General features: G+C 33.3%; 1 protein-coding gene across 1 annotated transcript in view; it reads left to right on the top strand.

The window, feature by feature from the left end:
* LOC137631764 (E3 ubiquitin-protein ligase MARCHF11-like) overlaps positions 1-25,756 on the top strand; it is a 232,257-nt gene extending 206,501 nt beyond the window's left edge. The window contains exons 3-7 of the mRNA XM_068363707.1: positions 86-225; positions 10,807-10,949; positions 16,220-16,303; positions 19,155-19,274; positions 21,567-25,756. Coding sequence (XP_068219808.1) covers positions 86-225; positions 10,807-10,949; positions 16,220-16,303; positions 19,155-19,274; positions 21,567-21,800 — 721 coding nt within the window. The 3' untranslated portion in view covers positions 21,801-25,756. The remainder of the gene's footprint in view (positions 1-85; positions 226-10,806; positions 10,950-16,219; positions 16,304-19,154; positions 19,275-21,566) is intronic.
* Positions 25,757-27,415: the final 1,659 nt, after the last annotated feature.

The raw sequence follows: 27,415 nt of genomic DNA, 5'->3' as shown, positions 1-27,415 counted from the left end.
AATCATTGAAACAGTATAGGAACATGGCTTATTAGTAATAAGAAAACAGTGTACAATTAACCTTATGTTCTTGTCGTTGTTACAGTTGCGGTGTTGGTGGTGCTGGGATGAATGCCATAGAGACTGCATCCTTAAGTGGCTCCGAACCTGGGGAAGACTTCAAAGAGCAGTTGAGGCATCACGCGACTGCTTCTTTTCCCAGAGTGCCATCGTATTCTAGAACAGGTGAGTAGTAGTATTTAATTGCAGCCAAAGCAAATACTTCCAAACATATTCTACTGTATAATAATAGTCTCTTCATGGGATGAGATATTGCCATGCTGTGATGTTGCTATGATGGAATGGGGACATGATGGGATATTACCATGATGGGATGTTGCCCAGCAACACAAAACTTTAAGCGCTTGAAAACGAATTTAAGGTCATCAGATTTAAGAGAGGAATATTCTTTGAAGGAATTAAGCCTCAGGAATTTTATTCGCAAATTTTATACCTATAAAAAAATCATTTCAGTTTACTTATGAAAAAAAAATCGTTATTTCAGTTTTTAATTTCGCTTATTTTATATATAAAAAAAAATAACAAGGTGGGTTGTCAGTGAAGATAGAGAAACCTCAAATGATGCCGAAATGAGCTAGACAGTATTAAGATATAAATTTTCCAGGTATATTCTGATTATATTTTCTTCTTATCTTATCATTTTGTACCTGTTGACGAGATACTGCATAATCTTTGCTACAGGATTTTGGATCCTGATGACAACAAGGTGTGAATGTTACTTTTATCCTATTTTATCCATTTATGGTCTCCCGTATTCTTTATAATTCTTGTGGTTGCTATGTTGAAAAAAAAAATCCACAAAATATACGACTGTTTCTTTATGTAAAAACAAAATATACAAGTGTTTCTTTATGTTAAAAACACATTAACTTGTTTTTCTCAAATGTGGTATTTTAGTTACTAAACAATATTTCTATTATATCCATTATGCATCATATAAAATAATTTTCGTACACGGCAAGTATGTAATCAAGGTATATAAGAAATTCTAAAATTCTAGGTTTACTTTCTTTCGATCAGACTTGTCTGTATATTTGCCTTTCTTTCTATGTTTATTATTTACCATACGAATTGCTACTCATGTCGGAAGTGACACCAGAATAGTATCTTTGGTTTCCTCAGCAAGTCCTTTGGGAAGAGGTTTGAAGCTCCGTGTCTTTTTTTTTTTTTTTTTTTTTTTTTGTTAAGTAACCCATAACTAGCACACGGGGTTAGGAAGGCTATGTATCAGGGGAATTCACTAGATCATAATAAGGTTTGTGCTGAGAAACTCCGTGGCGAAAACCTGACAAGTCGCTACTCATGTTGTTCTTCTGCTTGTACTTGGCGAGTACTCAGTTTTTGCCTACTCCGCTATTCGGGAACCGATCGTCACGAAACTTGGTGTACGTACTGTACAGTATATACATTCTATGGGTCTGTATCTATCGATCCTCTTGCTTTTCTTTCTCTTTTTTTCAAAATTCTATATCGCTAATTAGCAGTTGATTAAAGAGTGAAAAGCAATGAAATTTCGACGTTATTAAGCGTCGGATCAGCGTGGAATTCGATACGTAGACGCTAAGAAGAGAGTACTTATTGATCGCTGAACAGAAAGTCGTGTCCGGCCATTAATTATTAGTTATGTAATTAATCATTTTCGAGGTACTAATTTCAAAAGCCTACTCCAACTTTAATACTCGGCCGATCTTTCTGAAACTTGGAACGTGTATATTGGAAAGCTACCTACATCGACGCTTTGAGCCTGATTTCGTTATTGATTAGTAATTAATTAAGAAACAATCAACTATCGAAGTTCACAGTTTTTTTTTTTTTTTTTTTTTTTTTTTTTTTTTTTTTTTCAAGTAAAACAGGAAAGACAGGAGATTACTATGGTGCAGTTGACTGAATGATCTTTATTGTTAGTAATTAACTATTGATTAAATTAATTTTCAAATTTGATGGAAATCAGTGTGTTTGGTTTCAAATGAAAGGAGCAGAGGAGAATACAACGATGCAGAAGAAAGAACGATTCTCGCCGTCATGGGTTAGTAATTAACGGTTGCATATTCAGCCTGTAGGAGTTCATTTGAACTTATTTTTAAAGGTTCTTATTAATGTGTATTATAATTGTCTCATATGATGTTAAAATAAGCCGCTAAATATCTTATATGTATGTAGAATATTGTCATTTTATTTTCCTGTCAAACATTAAAATGTTTTGGAAGATGTCACCAATCATTTTCATTCTCGACAGTTGTGTATGTGTAATTTTGAATTTAATTTATTAATTTTGAATTTGAAGGAGTTTTAGTATGTATAGCTTTTATTCTGTTAGCTTTACCATTCGTCGATATCATGGGGAGTATGTAATTCTGTAGAATCATTAAAAAAATGGATTTATTAGTAAACGAAGGATTTAAAAGTTCCAAGTCAACATTCATGAATTACATTTTAGGGAAATAACCGAAAATATTCATGTATCATACCGTAATTAATGAGAATTCAGTTAACCATACAAGAGAAGGGTAAGACCAATATTAAGAATCAGCCTGATAAAGTCATGATTTCAGCCATTTCTAGCAAGATTTTACAGAGATCACTTTTGAATCAACGGTCTGATATCAAATTATATTCTTAAAAGCCCATACGAGTAAGAGAAATGGGACTTCTTGCATTAGAGGTAAAGAAATATTACCGAAAATGAAGAGAACAAGAAATCCAGTGAATGTAAAGTGGATAGCTAATTGAAAGAAAACGAGATGTGTCGACGAATGTAAAGGAATGACACTAGATATATTTGAAGAAAAGAAAGATCGCCAAGAAAATTAAATTGTTAAAAACACACTAGTGTAAGAGAAAATTGAAAAATGGCGTATGAGAAGGATAGAAATGTCACCTAAAGAAAAGGATCACAAAAAATTAAGTGGAATTGAGAGAGGTGTCCTACACCTCTTATACCCATACATGAGAAACAAAGGAAACTTTTTAAGAGACTGGAATATTGACAGACTTATTCTATGGAAGATGAATAGGACTTCAAAGGTTTAAAGGCCGCTCTTGAATGGCTGAGGCAATGGACAGTGACCTTACCCTATCAAGCAGGACAATGCCCTAGAGACTTGACTATATATATACATATGATCAGCACCCAAGCCACCTCCACCCAAGGTAGGACCAAGGAGGGCCAGGCAACGGCTGCTGATGACTCAACTGATAGACCTATAGACTCCCTCAAACCCCCATCCTTAGCTCTCAAAAATAGTGAGGTTGCAGTGACCAAAGGAACTAACGAGTTTAAGCTGGACTTGAATCCTAGTCTGGCAATCACCAGGAAAGGACGTTACCAACAGGCCAACACAACCCTTGTTATAGGAAAATGAAAAACATCCCTTCCCTAAAAATGAGTTTCATAAAACATCTATTCTAGTGGATGCATGGATGTGTAACGGAGCGAACCATCTCCAAGGAAAGGGAATAATACTCAGCAAATAAATGCATTTAAGGAAGTTGGGACTTTTTATGTAAAAGAAAAGAAGATGACCTAGGAAAGTGGATATTGAAAATGAGAGCTGCTTTCCAAAGATAAAGTCCTTCCTGAATGACGGAAAATGGTCATAGGGCATTTTCAATAGCTATCCTCTTAAGTCATTGAAAGTGTAGTGTTTAAGCTCATTGTTGTCAGACGTGTGCAGAAAGAGGGGAATGTGAATGGAATATGCTAAATATTTTGATTAAGTAGCGAAAGTTCCCGTTTTCCTAAATTTTTCTTGATATATGAGAAAAGATTCGGGAAATTTTCAGATAAAGAATTTAATTTGAGGTCAATAGAACTTTCTGTTAATGAAAAAGAGGAAATTATATTAAATAACTCAGTGAATATAATAGAGATGGTGTCTGATGTATAAGAAGAAACAGTTGAAAACAGAATATACAGAAAGAGGCAACTTTGTTCTTGAAAAATGAAATTAACTGTGAAAGGTTTATGTTAAAAGTTCCAGTGGATGCATTGAATAAGGGAAATTATTGTAAGAGAAATAAATTGATATTGAAGATATATAGGGAAAATATTTCTAAAATATGAGTATGTGTTTTCTGTGTCAATCAAAGAGTGACGAAAATTCGATACTGAAAAGGACCAGTGAGTTGTAAAGAGAGAGTATTATGCTTAAAAGCCCACAAATTGCAAAGGAAATATAAGTGAATATAAAAAATGAAGAAATATTGAACATTTTTTTTTACCAAATAACCAATGTAGGTACAGGAGATAGGACCTTGTGTGTAATATATAAAGCGAGAAAAAAATAGATGTTTAACCCTATAGCGGGCAAGCATAGAAATAATCAATGCAGAAAAAAAGTTGTTAGGTTGATTTCAGCCGTTTCCTGTCTCAGGGCAGCTGTCAGTCGCCCCCCACAAAATCTCTGGGAGGTATTGAGGGCGGCTGTTAGCTGCCTTCCATTAATAGTATTATGAGTAAAGTAAAATCTATCTCACCTTAATAATGTTTTATCTTCCTCCTAAAATAACTTGAAATCTACCAGCGAATTATAGGTTCTCTGTGGCATGACTCATTTCGTCTTCGTGTTTCCCACCAGGTAAATCTCGCTCCTTACTGACTTTATTTCTGGGCCTGGCTTTGTAACGCTGTTAGTAAGTCGTCATACTCTATCTGTAGTGACTCTAAGCCTACTCACAGATATTGGGTTTAAATCACCCTGGTTAATCTATGGTCCTTGAGGGAAGTGGAAATTTGAAATATAATTATACTCTTCCCTCAGATCCAGTAAACTCATTTTCTGATTTTGAAGAACAATGTTTTCAAGATAATAATTAACATTCATCTTCTCAAGAATAAAATGGAGAAGCTGCGGATATCTGCATTTCTGAAAGCGATGAAGACTTCAGACGTATATGGTAGCCAACCTACAGGTGTTTGAGATCCATATAATGCAAAAAGTCAGTCTATGAAAGACCCAGAAGGCTTTTTCCATATCTTTTTCATAATGGAACAAATTATTATATTGAGAATGAAAAGGTTAACCGTAACCGTCCTCTACCTTATTTTTCAATATGGTCTGTTTATGGTCTTTCTATGCCAGTCCACACCCGCAAACTTTCTTAGTTCGTCAATCCATCGTCTTCTCTTCCTTCCCCTACTTCTTTTGCAATCTCTAGGGACCCATTCTATTATTCTTAATGTCCATCTATTATCTGTCATTCTCATTACATGTCCTGCCCATGTCTATTTCTTTTTCTTACATGTTGTTAGAATATCCTCTATTTTAGTTAGCTCCTGCATCCATGTTGCTCTTTTTCTGTCTTTTAGTGTTACACTCGTCATTATTCTTTCAATAGCTCTTTGAGTTGTAAATAGCTTATGTTCTAAGGCTCCAAGTTTCTTATGTATAAGTTAAAACTGGAATGACCATCTGATTGATTAATTTTCTCTTTAGAGAAAATACCATTTTATATTTCATAATCTTATTTTGTTTTCCAAAATCTCTCCATCCCATCCTTATCCTTCTTTTAATTTCGGTCTCATGTCCTGGAGAAACACTTACTGTCTCTCCTAACTATGTATATTCATTAAGAATCTCTAAAAGTTCGTCCATAACGCTAAATTGTTGCCTCTGCATTTTTGTTGAATATCAACTTAATTTTACTCATATTAATTTTTAGTTCTACATTTCTGCTTTCTCTATTCAAATCTTCTATCATCTTTTGCAATTCATCCCATGATTCATTAAACTCAACTATGTCATCTGCAAATCTTAAATTGTTAAAGTAGTCCCCATTAATATTAATTCCGATATTTTCCCAATCTAAGTTTTTTTAAATTACTTCTCGGCACGCTGTGAATAATTTAGGAGAGATGGGTCTCCCTGTCTAACTCATTTCTCAATTGGAATTTTCTGACTATCTTTATGTAGTTTTAGGATTGCTATACATATTGTATAGATATCTTCAAGTGTTCTAACATAAGATTCATCTTGTCCTTCTCTTTAAAGGGGTTTCTTTACTGCTGAGGTTTAGACAGAATCAAAAGCTTTCTTATAGTCTATAAATGCCATACATGGTGGTTCATCATATTCTGTTGAAAATCTGGTTAATTACATGGATATGGTCAGTTGGTGAATATCCACGTCTAAAGCTTGCCTGTACCCATGGTTGATTAAAGTCTAGCTGTCTTTCTATTCGGCCTAATATGATCTTTTAAATACATTTTATTCTACAGACAGTAAACTTATTGGGCGGTAATATTTCAGGTTTATTTTTGTCTCCCTTTTTGTGAATTAGTATAGTAATAAAATTTTACCAAGCTGTTGGTATAGAGCATGCTTGCAGACGTCTTGTGTAAAGTTCAACCAGTTTTATTGCTATGAAATCTTCTCCATCTATTATTAAATCAACTGGTAGGCCATCTTCTCCTGCTGATTTAGCTCTTTTTATGCCTTGTATATACATATATATATATATATATATATATATATATATATATATATATATATATATATATATACACATACATACATACATATATAAAAGGAACCTTTCCAGTCCTTTCATTCAGCACCAAAAAGTCGGTTATTTTACAACAAAAAAGGTAGATACCAATTCTCTTTTGTTCTCAATGTTTTTACCCTATATTTTTTTTTATTTTCATGTTTTTGTGGTGTGAGATTGTAGCTCTGATATTGCCTCTAGATGTGATAACTGGAATGGGTGCCTCCACATGGGTCCTGGTTCCACATTTGGAGTTTCAGAGAAGTCATCAATTAAGGTTTCAAATTTCAGAGACCAAAAGAGAAGATTTTGTATCGGGCCGAATTTGTGGATATGTGCTTGGAGACTGAGAGTTTTTATACCTTTTTTGAAATTCTTTGCTAAAATGAAACAGTAAGAAACAATGCTTAATATATTACTGTAAGTCATGGCAGCTTTGTTTAAGTAGTTTTCTTCATGGTACTTGGACGAGTCATTTGTCATAATCATTATGTCGGCAGAACACTGTCGTCACACTGCTTATATGAGCACTTTGAACTCATGTAATTGGAAGGCACTGACATTGATGTCCTTTATTTAGTGGAGGGATCAGCAGGAATCCAGTAAAATGTGGGTTGAATAATGTGGTGGTTATTTTCTGTCTATTTCTGGTGGCGAATGTTATTTTTTTCCTGTCACTCTCCTTTTCATATGCTATTTTGAATTGGTTCTAGGTAAATAAAAAATACTCCAGTTACTTTACTGCTTTCCTTTTATAAATATTTTTTGTAGTAAATGTTTATAATCTATTTTGCTTCGTTCAGATGCCATTTCTAAAATTGTCTTACCATACTATTAATGATAAGGACATTAAAGCTTCTTTGGTCTACGAATTAGCAGTAAATAAGATGAAAAGACACAAATAGGGATAATATATATACTCCTGTATATCATCATCATTTCCTCCTACGCCTATTGACGCAAAGGGCCTCGGTTATATTTTGCCAGTCGTCTCTATCTTTAGCTTTTAAATCAATACTTCTTCATTCATCTTCTGCTACTTCACGCTTCATAGTCCTCAGCCATGTAGGCCTGGGTCTCCCAAGTCTTCTAGTGCCTTGTGGAGCCCAGTTAAACGTTTGGTGAACTAATGTCTCTTGCGGAGTGCAAAGAGCATGCCCAAACCATCTCCATCTCGAGTAATCTCTCTTACAGTTTCATTTCTAACCCTGTCTTGCAATCTAATTCCCAATACTCTCCTGAGGACTTTGTTCTCAAATCTATAAAATATCTGTTGTATATTGTTTTATTTTGATACCACGACTTATGTCCAAACAGTAACACCGAACTCATTAAACTGATATATAGACTGATTTTTATATGTAATTGCTGGCGATTCGATTTCCAAATTTTACTTAACCTAACCATTGCCTGATTTGCTTTTATCTGTCTTTCATTAAACTGCAATTCTAAAGATCCTGTATTAGAGATCATAGTTCCTAAATATTTAAATGATTCCATCCCGTTAATCCTTTCTTCTTCCAATAATATTTCATCTTCCATTGCATATTCCGTTCTCTTCATCTATGTCTTTCTTCTATTTATCTTGAGCCCAACCTCATGGAATTTTTTATGCATTCTGGTAAGCAAGCTTTGCAAGTCATGTAGTGTTCTGCTAATGTCAGCGTCATCAGCATACTCTAGGTCAGCTAATATCCTGTTACCAATCCATTCCAATCCTTCTACACCATCCCCAACTGTTCTATCATTACAAAATCCATGAGGAGGATGAACAAAATAGATGACAATGCATTCCATTGGAGTACTCCATTGTTCACTGGAAATTAATTCGATAGTACTCCGCTACTATTAACTTTGCACTTGTTATGCTCATGAACAGACTTAATCAAATTTACATATTTATAAGCAACTCCATAGTAACGCAGGACTTTCCACAAAATTGGTTGGTGTACACTATCAAAGGCTTTTTCATAGTTCACAAATGCCATCAAAATGCCACCTCTATACCACATGTCTTAAAATGAAAATTTGGTCAGTACAACTCCAAATCCTGCTTGTTCATCTCTCAGCTTTTAATCAGTCTTTCTCTCTAGTCTCTTAGAATGAGCATACTATATATTTTCATGACAACTGACGTAATTGTGATGCCTTTGTAACTATTGCTATCAGTCATATCTCCCCCCCCCCCCCCCATCCCCACCAACACTCATAGCTCCGACTCCTCAGGTTTTGTCTCTTCACACCATATTCTACAAAATAATCTTGTAAGTATTCTGGGAGTCACTTCATTTGCGGCCAGTATAATCTCAGCAGTTCTTCCATCGTATCCAGGGGATTTCCATCTCTTTAATTTTTCAATGATAGCTTCGACTTCAAACTCGCTGAATTCATTCATGGGCACATCAAGGTCTTCCTCGGCTTCAGGTATATCAATCAAATTATTCCCTTCATATCTCCTATTTGTAACCTCACTAAAGTGTTCCATCCAACGTTACCTTTCTTCGTCTTCGGTTGTTATAACAGATTCATCTCTCTTTTTGATGGGTATATGTTTCTTTGCTCCAGTAGAGATTTCATTAATAATTCTGTGAGCAATTCTTACACCATAGCCACTCCCTGAATTCATAACTTTGTCAGCCTCATCTGTTTTCATGTCTAAGTATTCTCTCCAGTACTTAACTAATGCACTGCAATTGTTCGGTGGCTACTTTCCTCTTGTTAAGGGTAGAAAAGACTTTAGCTATGGTAAGCGTCTCTAATGGGAGAAGGACACTCCAAAATCAAACCATTGTTTTCTAGTCTTGGATAGTGCCAAAGCCTCTCTATACAAAAATGGCCTTCCACTGTTTTGGGTTAGAGTTCTCTTGCTTGAGGGTACACTAAGGCATACTATTCTATGTTATTTCTCTTCCTTCTGTTTTTTTAAGTTTTTGTAGTTTATATACGAAATATCTAATCTAATGTTTTACCTTAAGATATTTAATTTTGATTGTCCATTACTTCTTTTGTAGTTTATTTTATTTCCTTCTTTCCTTTCCTCGCTGGGCTATTTTTCCCAGTTGGAGCCCTGGGGCTTAAAGTGTCTTGCTTTTATCAACTAGAACCGTAGCTCAACTTGTAATAATAATAATAATAATAATAATAATAATAATAATTTACAACGTTTATGTTGTATATTATTGCTAAATAAATTTTATTTCCCAAATATATAATACTCCATACAGTATTTTGTAAAATTTTCATATGCTTAAATGATAAAAGGAAGTGAAAATAATGGTGGAAAATAGATGTAAAATACATCCCATAACACTGAAGAAGGAAGTAGGTATCCCTGGACGCAGGATACGTCCAATGGTGCGTTGAAGAATGACAAGCAAGTCCTCTTTATTTACACAGAGGTGGCTAAATGAAATGAAGAAGATCACTCGAAATCTGATACTCCAGCCTGCTTGATATTAATTAGATATCATACATGAATATGCCATATTAGGGACAGGCTACGCAGTCATAAATACCAATGAAACATACATGATCAGAAGTCTCAGTTGGGGAATCATCGTGAGAATCAGTGATATAAGTTTAAGAATTTATCAGACATTTGAGTTGCATCATTTATAATTCAAAGAATAATAACCGATGATAAATTTATAGTCTACTGTAATAGAAAAAGGAAATAAATATAACGAACAAGACCATAACTGCATACTGTCCAGAAAGAAAAAGTTAATGGTCATCCTCGCAGTAAATAAAAAATGTGAGATAAATTCGGTCAGTAGAGCATAGCTGACACATTATTCAGGGCAATGTACTCTACAGGGTAGGTACCACAACTGAAGTAAAACTAATGACGATGACTTTGAAAATCAAGATAAAAAAGATAATAAAAGACAACCTCTTGATAAACCACCTGACATCTTTGACCATTTTATTATTCCTGCCCAACAGTGTGTATTTTACCAGAATGATTCTGCAAACTGGCAGAAAATGGTGCCTGAGTATAAAAACCAGAATTGGTGGAAGACTAGGAACTTTATATGCTGATGATGATGATGAAATAAACTTTATAACTGTGTAATTTCTATATTTTTTCAGAGACTTAAGTTGTGTCTCTGCAAATTATATTTACCCAAGTAAATAAGCTTATATACTCTGTGCTAGAAGTAGATGCAAGAATTTCCAATTCCAGGTCTTTTATCCTTAAGAAAAAAAAATGGCATTTAAGATTTTATTTTGGTATTAAGATATGAACTTCACTTGCAGGGGTGCTATCCGCATCTTCATCAACAGCTTCAATGCCTATGTGCCGTATTTGTCACCATCCACAAGGTGATGGACTGGATACCCTTATTTCACCCTGCAGATGTGCAGGTACAATGCAGTTCATCCACCAGGGCTGCCTTAATGTAAGCATTATGTTTATTTACTGTTGTAAAATTTTAAATATTACATTGAACTTGCGAATTCGCGTCTCATGGTTATACTTATGAAAGAAATTTAATGACTTACTATGTTCCTAAAAATATAGAAACTTCTTGTAGAGATATGGTGGAACTTTATGGATTATAATTATCACTACAAATAGCCCTTGATTCAACGGTCAATTATGTATCTAAATCCAAAGGCGTAGGTTTAAGTACTGGCCTCGGTAACACACATCACATATGATTTCCATGTGGATATAACTTATTCTCATGGTAGAGGGAATTCGACATTTTTGTCTGTGGGTTAATATTTAAAGGTCATAAAGTCTCACGAGCATGTTAGTGACAAAACTATTTTTTTCATATATCTATAGTGTGTGTTTGTTTTCCTATGTCTAGCATCCATTACTGTATATGTAAGTGATAATATAAACTCATTCCCTCTTGTGCCTACAGCACAGGATAAATTAGTTATATGGATATCTCGCAGGTAACATGTGACCAGCTGATATGCTATGTCTAGCTTTTGTTCAAAAGATAACATTTCATTAGAATGCGAAAGCTTTTATATACTTCATTTGAGAATGATAATCAGTTTTTGCAATTTTTTTGGGTCTTAGGAACGTTTTGGTAACATTTTTATTAATATTAAAACCAGTAAATGGAATATATAACAGATGTTTTTGAATGGAACTTAACAATAACCTTATCCACACACCTGTGTACGGGAAATCCTCATAGTTCTCTTGTGAGAGACTTTTTCATCAACCAAAACAATATTTATGCTGTACCATATTTGCCCCGAGACTGCCTTTTGAACACCTTTGAAGTTGCAATAAACAAATTATCATCATTATTATTATTACTAGGTAAGATACAACCTTAGATGGAAAAGCTGGATGCTGTAAGCCCAAGGGCTCTGGTATTGAAAAATATCCCAGTAAGGCAAGGAAATGAATAAACTACTGGAGAAGAAATTAATAATTTTAAGGGATTCAGCAATGCTAGATCTACATTCAGAATATGGAATTGATGCAAAGAGATTGACATCATCTGCATATGTAACAAGCTTGTTTTCTAGGCCAAACTTCATAACATGCGTATATAGCATGAAAAGTATTGGGCCAAGAACGCTACCCTGAGGAACACCAGACATTACATTCTTATACTCACCATGGTGCCCATCACCAACAACTCTTTGTAATCTATTACTTAAAAATTCAATAATTTATGCTAAGAAAAGACCCACCAACTCCCAACTGTTTGAGTTTGAAAACAAGGGCCTCATGATTAACGCAGTCAAAGTCAGCACTAAAATCAAGGGCAATCGTATGAATTTTTTACCACAATCTAGTGATTTATGTACAGCATTAGAAATTGTAATAAGGGCATCACGTGCTCCAAAGTCTTTGAGAAATCTAAATTTTCCAGCTAGGGAACAGATCTTTACCTTCAACATATCTATTTAGACGTTTAAAAACATTAGATAAAATGGGACTTGTGGAAATTGGGTGGTAATCAGCAGAGCTAAAGCTACCACAAACACATTTACGTAATGGAGTAACTTTACCAATTCTCCAACAAGCGCAAAAAGAACCTCTTCTTGCTAACTTATGAAAAATTACCCAAAACTTAGGAGCTAAGAAATCACCAATCTCTGTAAAAAAGCAAATGAATAAGGTTCATCAAGAGTGTTTTAATTTCACAGGGCCAAAAAGCTAAACTGAATAGTTTAGCCTGAGGAAAACAGGACTGAGGAAGATTAAATATCTTATTACTTTGCTGTCAAACACATCAGCTAAAAGGATAGTCTTTTCCTCCGGACAGTGAGAGACAGAGCCATTCGGTTTAGTAAAGAAGGTACTGTTAGGTCTAAACCAAAAAGTGCAGATTTAAGGGTAAGCCTGGTAACCCACCATTTGTGTTCTTGGGTTGTACCAAAAACGGTCTATTTTATGGTCAAATTGTATTCCTTTTCCGTAGAAGCATAAAATCTAAGCAACAGCTCTTAGTTGAACATAGTTATTCCAAGTCAAATCTGGTGTTTTACCCTTCCAAAGATAAATGACTAATGATATTTTGCATAATATGAGTAATTGCATTTTTATATATTCCCTATATAGTTTCTTTTCAGATTGACTTCAGTGTGTGTGTTGCATTGTAGTTATTTGTAGTAATGTTGTTTAGGTTTTTCTAGTAATGTGCAGCCAAAGGCATTTTTGTGAATTGCCTAACCCAGAACCATATATTTGCACTGATTTTCTTTTCTGCTAAAGCAATTTTTTTCAGGACCACAGCTTTCGTTTTAGTTATGAAAGAAAGGGGTTTGTGTTGTGTAGTTGACAATATGCTCTGAATTAAAGTATATGTGAAATTTATTTTACACTTTTGACCAAATTATGGTTGTATATCTTCATGAGATAATTAAGAACCTTATTATGAAATTAACTTGAAAATACTGCTTTTGATTCAGTCATTAGCATGCCTTAAAAAAGCGTATTGAAAATCCTGTATTCTTATATAGAATGCCTACTATTGAGGTTTAATTCCTGAACATGGTAAAAAACTAAGCAGATTTACATCTGTTTGATACTTACTGTGGAATATTTCTTAAAGATGGTTGATAACTAAACTTATGCTTATGCATACCAGTTTGATGCTTATTGAGGAATGATCCCTTAAGATGGTTGACAGCCAAGCAGATGCACACCTGTTTGATGTTTACTAAGGATTAATCTCTAAAGATTTTTCAAAACTAAACAGATGCATACATGTTAATGCTTACAGAGGATTAATCCCTAAAAATGGCCGACTGACAATTAAGTAGATGTACGCCTTTTTTATGCTTACCAACTATGAAAGTTTTATGGATGATTGACATCTAATCAGATACACATCTGTTTAATATTTACTGATGATTAATCCCAGAAGATGATTGACAACTAAACAATTGCATACTTGTTGATGATTAATGACTAAAGGTGGTCAGCAACTAAGCGGAGGATTAATATCAAAAGATGGTTGATAATTCAGCACAAGCACACCAGTCGATGTTTACCGAGTATTAATCCATAAAGATTTTTGACAACTATGCAGATACACTTCACTTTGATGCTTACTGAGCATTAATCCCTAAAGATAGTTAACAACTAAGAAGGTGTACACTGGTATGATGCTTCTTGGAAATTATTCCCTGAAGATGGTTGGTAACTAAACAGATGCTTACCTGTTTGATGCTTATTGAGGACTGATGCTTAAAAATGGTAGACAGCTAAAAAGATATGGTTGACAACTAAGCAGATGCACACTTGTTGATGCTTGCTGAACACTAAACCTTAAAGATTGTTAACAGCTAAGCAGATGTACGCTTTTTTTATGCCTACTGAGAATTGTCACTGAAGATAGTTGACAACTAAGCAGGCATACACCTTTATGGTGATTACTGAGTATTGATCCTTAGAGAGGGTTAACTACTGACCAGATGCACACCTGTTTTATGCATACTGAAGGCTGATTTCTAAAGAGGGATACCAACTAAGTAGATGCATACCTGTTTGGTACTTACTGGAGATTAATGCCTAATGATGGTTGACAAATACAGTAAACAAATGCAAATCTGTTGAGAAACTACCGCTAGAGAGTTATGGAATCATTTGACTGGCCAGACAGTACTAAATTGGATTCTTCTCTCTGGTTACGATTCAATTTTCCCTTTGCCCACACATACACCGAATAGTCTGATCTATTCTTTACATATTCTCCTCTGTCCTTATACACCTACAACACTGAGATTACCAAACAATTCTTCTTCACCCAAGGGGTAACTGCGATATCATTGTTCAGTGGCTACTTTCCTCTTGGTAAGGGTAGAAGAGACTCTTTAGCTATGGTAAGCAGCTCTTTTAAGAGAAGGACACTCCAAAATCAAGCCATTGTTCTCTAGTCTTGGATAGTGCCATAGCCTCTGTACCAGGGTCTTCCACTGTCTTGGGTTAGAGATCTCTTGCTTGAGGATACACTCGGGCATACTGTTCTATCTTTTTTTTCTCTTCCTCTTGTTTTGTTAAAGTTTTCTTAGTTTGTATAGGAGATATTTATTTTAATGTTACTGTTCTTAGAATATTTTATTTTTCCTCGTTTTCTTTCCTCATTGGGCTATTTTCCCTGCTGTTCCTACTAGGGTTGTAAATTAGCAATTAATGATAATAATCCCTAAATATGTTTGACAAATTGGTTGATGTATGTATTTTTAATACTTACAAAACAATATTCCCCAAAGATGGTGGCCATCTAAGCAGATGTACATTATTTGATTCATACTGGAGATTGCTCTGTTAAGAAGGTTGACAAATAACACTTCCACACCCGTTTGATGCTTACTCTGTGCTGTCTGAAGTAAATTCCAATGTCAGTACTTGATGCCTGTTATGAATTTCACTTCTATAAGATTAAGTAAGGAGGTTAAAAGAGTTATCCAAGTCTTAAAGTTACATAGTGTGAATATGTAATTTAATGTAAATGTGGTTAGCCGTTTCATTGTTTAATATCAGTATAAGGCAATTCACATTTTACCACCTTCAATAATGTTTTATCCTATTTGTCATTCGTTTCATGGTACAGTACTGTATTTCCTTAGTTAGAATGTCACTTTCGACATTAATCAGCTCATGCCTAGGTATTAGAATCTAGTAATGTAGTACAGTACTTTTTATTTTTATTAAAACATATGAAAATAGTTTTTAATTAATTACCTTGTTTGGAATACAAACAAACATTGCATATTTGAAGGATATCCTTTATGAAAATATTAAGTAGAAGGATAAACTTTCTTTTATGAATGTTATGTTGCAAAGATGAAAATGGGTTAAGCATATAAGAATGTTCAATAGGTATGATATGGTAAATGTGGTAAAGATTCCATGAGTTCTTGGTTTTGTTTTTTCATCATTTTATTGAATGAAGAATAAGCTCCAAATGTGTCAAGTCTCTTATATATTAGGCTTTGATGATAGAAAATGTGGATTTAAGCGTATAAGGCGTTGAAAAATTTAATTATTGAAAAAGAATCATCACTTATAATGTTTTACACTTAAAAGTTTTCAATAATGAACATCCTGTATAATTCGATATACAGTATGCCATTACAGTAGTTGTTTATCTTCACAATTTGAAATCATCATTAATTTCAAACTGTACCTCAGTATCTAACAATGTCTTTGCATTCTTTAATTTAAGTTCTTTCATAATTCCAGAAATGGTTAGAAGTTAAGCGATCTAAAAAGGCGCCAGCATGTGAATTGTGTAATTACCAGTTTCATCGACACAAAAAGTTTAGGGTGAGTATTGTTTCAATGTTGTTTCTATAATACTTGATCGTGTGCAGTATTTTACCTATTAACCACGAAATTACTGACCACTTATTGATTTTGTGTAGTTTTATATGGCATACATTTACTGTACCAATGTCCACATTTATCAGACACTGTAATATTTTGACATAAAATATACCATTTCAGTGAAACTTTATTGTAATAAATCCCTTAATAAAGCAGCAATTAATAATTTCTCTAAGTTGTAGAGGGTAGACCATGCAGGAATTGGAACATTTAGGTTGAATAACACTTAATAAATTGTGTGATCTGGAGCAAAATTACATCTAGAATGAGAAGAACAACGGACTAGATGAAGTGAAAATAGATTGCGAAATAACGAGTGAATTAGTGTTCAGTAGGTAAACCATGTAAAATTTATTAACATTTCCAAGCCATTTTTCTCCAATATGCAACAAAGATGTGAGCATCCCAAATTAGGCACTAAAAACCATGTATAAAGATGTTAACGATGTTAAAGGTCGGAAAGTAGATTTGAAATCTAAGACATTGAGACTTCTTGGTTCCTTGATAGAAGAGGAGTAGAGCAATCGGTAAGAGAGTGGTAGAATTGTAGGAGGTTGATAAGGGTATGGCCCAGAGGATAATGGAGAATGGCAGCAATAGATTTGGACTTGAACTAAACAGGAATCCCAGCAGAAAGTACACAATATTGACTAGAATTAAAAGAATTTCTGTCATGTAAGTTTATTTGCAAAGGTTCAAATGAGATGTAATTTTATATGGAAATTCTGTTTAACAGCAAAGATAGATCAATGATAATTACTCTTTTTTTGTACATTTTCCACTTATATTACCAGCTAGCGGAGATCTTCATCTATGCCCTTTTCCAAGACCTCGTGTGCTTTTCTACAGTAATTCCATCTTGTAATTCCCATATCTGATATTTTTTAATGGAATTATTCTTATATATTCTCATCACTTATCCAAAATATCAATATTAGTTCAAACAATATATTGAAAAGAAAAGTCCTTAAACTTTATTTATAAAGTCTTCAGCTCTGAGCCATCATTTCAATACTGCTAATGTTACCATCATAAGTCTATCCTACTATATTCCCCTAAATTATGCATTTCTTCAGCAAACTGACTGGTACTGTATACCTTAAAGTCACTTTTCTGTACAATGTTTAAGCTATAACATTATTATATTTTTGTTTGGGGTGGGGGGGGGGGGTGGGGGCGGAATTCAGTCCCTTTAGACTTTTGGTCATGTAGCCTACAGCATAGATTATTACTGTAGTTTGAGCTAAATTATTACAGTATGTATACTTTACATTGAAAATTTTATGATCCATGGCTCGTATCTTAAATTTTCTCTGAACTTATATTCTAGCTTTTAAGACTTTGTTACAAAGGAAGCTCTTACCATACATGTACATAGCAGTACTGTACTTTATGCAACAATTCCAATGAATAGCTAGGTGTAAGTCAATCAGTATATGAAGGAAACATTTTGTCTAAAGATGAAAATCAAAGGTTATTCATTGGTTAAGAAATCCTTGGAAAGTCGAGTATGTACTAATATTAATGAAACTTTTTCTTCATTTCATCTGCGCTGAGAATGTTTCCATAATAGATATGGACAAATAATCAATTTCAGACATGCAAGAAGGTTAATTTCCTTTCAGAAATCTTTTTCCTGATTTCTATTTGTTTTACTGAATTTGATATAATGTATTATAAATGTTGTTTACAGACATTTAAAGGGGAGCTAGTATTCTTTACTATTTGTATTTAGCATAAATGCCCATTTCCACATACAGCACATATATAGAGAAATGACTAGGTAGGAAGCAAGAAATAATTATGACAACCTAAGTTGACATGTCTTACCAATCGTAGGACATGGATGTCTATTTACTATCCCTCCTGAACATTCTTACAACTTTCCTTAATTGTTTGACAATGGTAATAGCAGAGAGAGAGAGATCATCTCATTACCTCAAAGCCTTGGAAACTTCATGACCTAAACTATATTCTATAGACAGTTTGTGATCATCCTTGATTTATCACCTAGAACATATTTTTAAATTTGGCATGGTTTCATTCTGTAAATGAAATACATTTACACTAAAAGATAAAAAATGTCTATTGTAAGTGGAACTTTTTTTTTTTTAAATACAAGAGTGCAAATATTGATTTTTTTTCCCCAAAAAAATCCTTGATATTGCAGAGCTTTTTGTTCATTTTCGTGATTGATTCAAATGTACCTCAACTATCGAGTAAATCTTCAGAATTATAATGCTGCGTGCAATTTTCAAACATTACATCAAGTAAATTTTTCTTCTTTAGAATATTTCTGTGATCTCACTCTCCCCACTCTGCTTATTCTTATTCTGTCTCCTACTTTTTATGTAATCTTTATCTTCTCATCTTTGTGTTCATCTTCTCCAATTTGTTCTCCAGTCTAGCCATCATAGTAGAATGTGGACAATAGTGAGGGTAATGATAATAATAGTTGTAATAATAATAACAAAAGCATTAATATATCTGTAACTTCCACCGAGGTGGAGCAATCCACCTTGAAAAAGTTTTATATCTCTCCTTCTACTAACTTGTATTCTGTCCAGAGGGCCACATCTGATAAAATGTTTGTACTGAATTGATCGACTCATGAAGGACATTATCAAGTTAACAAACAAACCAACCAAAACCAGAAATATTACACTGTATTCTTGAATGAGATAATGAAAATGACCAAGACTAGAATAAAAAAAAACTTTATTGCACTATACTAAATAGGATCTTTGAAAATATACAAATGGAATTTAATCTAGTTTTATTATATTGGCAGTTAAATCACTGGCAGTTACCATCATGTTCACGTGCTGACAAAATTCTCCACTCCATCTTCTTGGTTTGTCTCATCATCATGGCTGCCTGTGCTACCATAACAATCATCTGTTTCAAACAGGTAAAGTTGACATGTTGGTGCATCTAGTTATTTATGTAAATACAGGTATGTGTATTTTCTTTACTCTTTACACAATTTACTATAATAAAAACAATCAATAAATGTATGTATTTTATTTTATATGTTTTAAACGAAAACTTCTACTTTATACAACTCTTGTGTATTCAGTAAGCATTGCTGTACTATGTTCGCTTTCTAGCATTATAGTAATTTACATAATTATGATTTTTAAAGTATAATCAAATATACTGAATAAATAAGCTATCTTTTGATCTCTGTAATTGCAAAAATTTTATTAGAAATACCTATGCTATATAGTATGCTCATTTACTTCGATTTATGCATGAACTAAATTGGAAGAGAATCAATCGTCTATTAATATTGTGTAAATCCTCCAATAGTGATTCTGTGCTTCCTTAGTCTTTTTCATTATATGTATATATATATATATATATATATATATATATATATATATATATATATATATATATATATATATATATATATATATATATATACATATATATATATATATATATATATACATGTATATATATATATATATATATATATATATATATATATATATATATATGTATATATATATATATATATATATATATATATATATATATATATGTATATATATATATGTATGTATGTACTGTATGTATGTATGTATGTAAATAGTTTATATGCAGAGGTACTATGGACTCACTTGTGCATGGGTGGGTTATGTCTAGGAGCTCATGTTAGAGAGAGGCTTATCTCAGAGGAGGATGTTGAAGGTATCAGGTACCATTATGTGTTGTTCAGCAGACCTGTACCTGTACCATCCTCTGTGGTTGTTATTAGAAGATGGTTATCTCTCTGGCCAAAGCCTATTTTCAGTAGATTGAGGTCTTCCTTATATCCTTTGCCTGGATGAACTCCTTTTTGTCATTAAGCTTTTAACCTGTTATTTTTGCTGAAAGGCATTGATATCTCCATCCTATTGAGGGTTTTCAAGCTCATGAGGAGCTGTGAAAGGTTTTACCATAAAGTTTCAGAGTGAATTGGATCTTCAATTGTCTGAATCTCAACTAAGTCATCTTTAGGGTCTAATATGGATTCTACCAGTATAGTTCTCATTTTCAAGATATTTTTTAGTTTCCTTGGTTCATGCTAGTAAAAGCACTATGGTCTCTCGCACCGCAGATGACTGTAGATCTCTCATTACTGGTGTCTCTGAGTTTGTATCAGAAACTCAAACCCCCTCAGTTCCTAACAAAAAATTAGAGGGCTTTTCGATCCCTTCCTTCTTAAACTTTGTAGACAATGATTAAGAAGTGAGAAGCTTTTCTACCTTGTTAAATGATTGTGGTACTATATAAATAGGATACGACATCTGGATGTTTTGTTTATTAATTATAGGTGTTTGGTTGCTACCCACCCTAGCCACCCTCAACTCTTCTGCAGGAGAGAAATTGCTCACAATTTCTTGGATAGCTTTTTATTGAAACCTGTAATAGCTATCCAACATGTATATCCTTCCAAGCTGCAGTAGACAGAAAACTAGCTTGCCTAAGGTTCAAGGGATGCTTATAGATAGGGAGTGTCAGGTGGAATGATTGGTTTCTTTCGCCATACACTCTCTTTTTTAATCAAGCATCTAAGGTCCTCAACTTGCGGCTCTTCCCTGATACAGGTGAATTACTCAACTAAGCACTCTGTCAAATGGCTTCAAGCTGAACATACGACTTATCCACCACTGTTTTAAGAAGAGGCCATCATTGGATTTAAAGCATAGTTTTCCTTTGGGTCTATTGCCTATTTTTACCTACCATCCTTATCCTCATACATGTTCACCATTCTAGGGTCTTATTTATAGCTAAGGAAAAATTCTAAAATCATAGATCAGGTCTCTAACAGAATGCATTTTAATACCCTTTGATCAGTTTTATAAAGCCCTTTCGTCTTTTGTTAGGTCTATACTCAATTAATTTTGTAGGATTATGATGCATAATTATTCATTGTCAAACAATGATAGGTGTTTTGTTGTTTAAGCACATGAGTAATTTAATGAAGAATGTATCCCCTGGAAAAAGCTAGGGTTCATGAAATTAGGGATGTGACTATCATGCTTGAATTTATTTAGAATTTATCCTTCAAAAAAATCCTAGCTGCAACTCAATGGCTTACTAAGCTAGTATTTACTAAACAGAGGGAAGCTTGGTTTGTTTTTACAGATTGTTGGATTTTTTGGGTTTTCGAAATAATGAATGTCATTATTATTTTTTTTTCTTTTCACAGGATCGTGTTGTTCCCAAGAAAACTGATGATGCAGAGCTAACAAAGTCAGAAGTGGTTACGTTAACTTGTGGCGTCCTTTTTTTTGTAGCTTTTTTTGTTGCAATGTACGTTGAAGTGAAAGCACGCAATACATTATATAGGTTGTTTACTCGCTTTCTATATTTAAACCAAACCTGGCATATAGCAGAATACGACAGACGAAAAGATTCACAGTTTGGGCATGCCCCTGTTTAGCGGTAGTAATTTGTTAATCCTTTTTGATGGACTTGTTACATGACATTTTAACATTTTATAAGTAAGTGAATTGAATCCGGTGTTTTTGGTAACTTCAATGACATATTTATGCTTTCTTTCGTGTATCTTGTATTCTCTTCATTTCACTGTTTTTATTAAAATAATTACCATTTCCTTTAACTAGAAGTTCAAATTATTGTAATGTCCAAAACAGAACAAAGATACCAAGGTTTTATAGTAATTATGAACTACATTGATAATTCCTAAAATACGAAACGGCAAATTAATATAAAGAACAAAAAAATAAAGAAGTATATCGGTTGGGCTTTTTGTTTTAGGGGATAATTCTAGTGTTATGTGAGAGTAAGAACAACTGAAAGCAATCAGTGAACTTTGAAATATAGTGTGAGTTAGATTTTAAAGAGTATTTTCATTAGCACTGATCTCTCTTTTTCATAAATCATTCAAGTCTTACACTTTCCATAATACATATAGTGAATAATCATTTAACAGTTTTATATACCATGTATATAAATAATGAAATGAGTGCTGTTGATTATAGAATATTTGCCTGGCTAGCATGATTGCTACTGTTTATAATCCGATGTGCGACAATTAACACAAGAGAAATGGAATGTGATATAAACCATGTATAATTGAAAGAAATTAAGTAAAGGCGGGCGCACATGTTGAAAATTTTTTGCTGCAATTCTGGAATCTTTCACTGATATTTGCAACTTTTTGTGCCTGATTTCCGAGCTAAAGTACTGCAATTTTGTTGGAAACAAACAAAAGTAATATTAAAATTTATTCAAATTTATATAGGAAATACATAATAGTTATGCAATAGAGAAAATATTTGGAAGCTATATTCATCTTCAAGTTTGTAAACAAACGCAAGTATCGTCTTTTATTATATAATTTGGGAAATGAGACCCAATAGCAATTTTTACTGAGCATGGTTTAGTCTTGTAAAATTTTTAAGGTTTCCATGTCTTCCAGCCTAAGCTCCTGCAAAAGTTTGTAGTACAGTACTGTAGACAATTCGGTTTTCCCTTCTTTTCAGCCACTGGCAACTCCATAACTTTTTTCTGATATTTCTCCTATTCCTTCCTATTTTCAAAACACACAATATTATCAGGAGTTGCCATCCTATTGTAAGTAGTCGTAGATTGCTTTTAATCTCTGTACACCCATCACTATTCTTGACTTGAAACACAGACGACAAGAGAACCAGTAGTGGAAAACACAAGTAACGTGTGAACGATTAACCCATACTGTCTTACGAAATTTCAGTAAATTGCAGGCAAAAAATCAAGCGTGTGAACCCGCCTTAATGCTAAAGGGAGAAATGGTATTGTCTGACATTACTTGCACTCAATCTATTAGGTAGACTCCAAGAGAAGAGTATCTGAAGCTGCTATGGTTGATAATTTCATTCTTACACTTGCCTCAATGTAGCTTTAGTATTGCTTGTTAAGCTGGAGGTTTACATCCTCTTGTTTATATGTACAGTTTTATAACTAAACTTTTGCTCATGAAAAGCTGTTGTCCAATATTTCTATCCATCATCTGTTATTCCTTTAGTGATCTTTTCTTTTTTTTTTTTGTCTTTAACATACATTATTTACCACTTTCCTTCACTTCATGGTAATGTTTTTGCTGTCAAACCTAGTCACTATTTCGAAAATTGAAGTATCTCAGTAGGGGTACAGTGTACTTAATCAGTGTACAGCATGGATTAGGCCTCTTAAAAACTCTGTACTCTTTTGAATGCCAAGCAAAGCTTTCATGATAAAGTGCTGAGACTAATTTTCAGATTGTATCATAGCAATGTATATTTCGTAAAGTTTAATATTCAAAATATGAAAAATTTGTTTAAGGTTCCATACACAGTACATACTTAACTTTATTTTAAATACTATAGTCTTTATAGCTTCTAATACAATTAGAAATGTGTGCTTTTGCTTTCTCAAAATTTCCTTAATTTGTGAGTATAATCATTATTGCACAAATTGCAATATGGCAAGATATTTGGAAGCCCCCTTGTAGTAAATATTTTGTTTGTACCATGTCATTTACTTCCACCAGTTTCATACAATCTTTTTCATAGGGAAATTGTATTTATTTCTTATGTAGTACTGACTGGGAATTGATATTCATAATCGCCTGTATTATAAATTTCACTCCTTGAATTGATAAAGAAATCACAGAATATGCAATACACATCCACTGAAATGTATGTTTGCATTGCAATTCATATTTACATCATCTGTACATTTTTCATGAATGAATAACATTTGAAATCTTGATGCAGTTAGTAACAGTGTCAAGTTTGCATATACTGATTCATAAGTTCATCTGTAGATATTCACTTTCATTAGATTTGTGAAGGATGGAGTAATTGTAGGCCTATCCATAAACACGTTACCACCTACAATTGAAGAAAGCATCTAAAACAGTATTGGACCACAATACTGAGCTCTTACTTTCTGATAACATTAATGTATATTAGTTAATTTTTCTCCCCTAGTTAGATCAAATTTCTTTTTTATAAGTTAAAATACTCAGTATTGAATGTTGAAATAACACAAATTAAAAAATATTTACTGTACAGTACCTACTTGTCAGAATGTGAAACAAATGCCATGTTATAAGAGTAAATAGCTGCCTTGAGAGAAAGTTATGAAATAGGTATCGGTTCTGATTACTCTTCATATAATTACCACTAAATAAGGGTTGACTGTCTACGATCTGTGCACAGTGTTTTCTCATTTGATGACTTACATTGAAATGTAGTCTATTTACAGGAGAAGGAGAAGAATGTTAATATAAGTGTTGGCATAGGAACCAAAATATCATTAATTATGTTGATCATTAAAAGGTCTATGCAATCCAGTTCTCAGATTCATAATAAGTATGTATGTCTCAATTATATAAATCCATATGACCCCTAATTTTCACACACTAACTTTTCATCTTCTCCCACCTGGTAACATTTATATCCTTGCATTATCCCATCCAGTAAGTGATAGGATTTGATGCTCATTAATTACTTTTAGAGGACCCAGTAATTGCAACGGTTACTCATATGATGAGCTTTTGATACAGTAGTAAGATAGATAGCAATATAGAATTTGTTTATAACATGATAATTACAGATACCAGTTCTAAAGAAAAGTTATTGGCTATAAATAGTATGTAAACCACCAGTTGCAATCCGTTTTAATGTCCATTGAGAAATATCTATACAGTGTATAACTAATTTATTTTTATATGGATTTCCAATTTGATTTGATTAAGTTAATAGTCACCTTAGTCATTAAATTTTGTATCAAGTAATAGAAAAGCTTATTACTGCAAGTTTGTAGTCATCTAGGCAATTGAGAGTTTTTTTTATATATAAAGTATGATAAAAGCTATCATATATTTATTGATATTTGCTTTGCATGACTATAAATTGCCATCAGAAATCATTTGATAATTCTTATAAATAGTCTCCTCAGTTTATGGGTCAATTTTGTAAAAGGTATTATGCATATCAATATCCCATTTATGTGTAAAACAATAAAATTAAATTAAAATAAGTACAGGTATTACAGTACACTGCTTTCAACAATTTGCACTCCCTTATGAGTATTGTGTTGCACTTTTTTATTTTTGTATTTTGATGATGAAATATGTACAGTCTACACTTTAAGGAAAAGATTTTGCATTTCCAACTTATGATTATGTAAACAAAGTTGCATTGTAACATGGAACTTTTACCAGTTTACAGTATGGTGGTTGGAAATTTGCTAACTTCTGAAGCTTGCAATAAGGCTGCTGCTCCACTTTTGGTCATGTTTTTCCTCATATTTTTTAGAAAAAAAAAAATCTTTATTATAAAACTGGTAAATATGTCAGTATGAATATGGCAATTGTTACTCTGATATAAGTATAAATATTTTCTTACATTGATAGTTTTATTTACCATACAGTATATGAAAATTATTATGTTTTTTCATAACGTGTGCATATACATTATGGAATCATAAACTGAATTGTGGAAAATGAAGTGCCCCTATCTTCTGGATACATTTCAAGTAGGTTACTTGGCCTTCTCTTGGATCAGCAATTGGTTTGTAGGAGTCTGTTCGTGCATATACTTTTGATCCAAAGGTACAATAAGTTATCTGCTTCATCGTAAAATTAGTCTCTGTTCACGTTGATAGTACTGTACAAGTTTTAGACAGAGCCACTTCACTGTCTCAATAAACAATGCAATATTTCTTGTGGAAGATGGACATTGTTGTCTGAAAAAAAGGCCTATTGAATGCACAATGGTTATGAGTTTTTCCCTTTTCGTATCTCTTTGATCATGACTAATTCATCTTGTATCATTATATGACACTTGGAATTACTACTTATACTTTTGGGGAACCATACCTAAAATTGAGATTTGAATGGTATATGGGATTATGTGTAAACTACAGTACTAACTACGTACATAGGCTGTCTAGCCGAAACTGGTGGGAAGCTGTTCAAGATTCATCGCTACTGGTTTTTATTTCATAGTTGTCCTTGTTTTGAGCTATTAAAAAGGAGTACAGTACAGTATTCCATATTATAGTATGTATATGAAAATGGTTGCTCCTTTTGACTTTTATATATAGGTAGCTTAGCAATCTATTTACATGTCTGTTAGACCTGTTGATAATTTTTTAATGCCTTGCCCTCACACCTGCTTCATAATCTAGATTGCCCTCAATGAAACAGAAACCCTTAGGCGAACAAAGAACATTCACTTTATGGTGAATGCAAAACCTAAAAAGACCATTTTATAACAGATTTTTTTTAAAGTACTCCTGTAGGAATTAGGATTTCTTGGTATATATACAGTAGTCTATACACTTACACCATCTTCATATGCAGTACTTCGAATTACTGGAATCCCAGATTTACTGGAATCCCTTGAAAATTACCAAAATCCCCTAAAACATCACTGCAAACCCTTAGAAATCGATAAATAATATGTGTTTTTATTAAAATACCTTTTTATATTTTTAGCATTTATATTTTTTTACATGCAGGTAGGACCTTGGCTAGGGGTTGTGACCTGGGAAGGGGGTCTGGGGGCTTGCCCCCAGCTAAGGGTTGTGACCTGGAAAGGGGTTCCAGGCGGCTTGCCCCCATCTAGGGGTTGTGACCTGGGAAGGGGGTCCGCCCCCGGCTAGAGGGTTGTGACCTAGGAACCACTAGGTTAGGTGGGTTTGTTAGGTTCTGTACCTTTTAATATATTGTGTAAAGGGTATATAGAAAAATGCTTTGAAATAGACATTTTATTTAATTAATTTACTAAAAAATAATGTAAATTAATAAAATCACATATTGTTTATCAATTTCTAATGGTTTGCAGTGATATTGTCAGGGATTTCGGTAATTTTTAAGGGGAGTCCAGTGAATCCAGGGGATTCCAGTAATTTGTGGTTCCCCTTCATATATGATGAAATATGTATTCTTATCCTTCTGACACTGCTTATTGAATCCCACTTATTTTGTCATTTTGGTTGCAGACAAACAGTTTCTCTCAAAATTATTATTTTCAACTCTATTTTTTCATATCATTAGGAGAT

Source organism: Palaemon carinicauda, chromosome 40 (genome assembly GCF_036898095.1).
Source record: "Palaemon carinicauda isolate YSFRI2023 chromosome 40, ASM3689809v2, whole genome shotgun sequence".
Taxonomy (NCBI): domain Eukaryota; kingdom Metazoa; phylum Arthropoda; class Malacostraca; order Decapoda; family Palaemonidae; genus Palaemon; species Palaemon carinicauda.
This window is presented reverse-complemented; position numbering and strand designations above follow the sequence as displayed.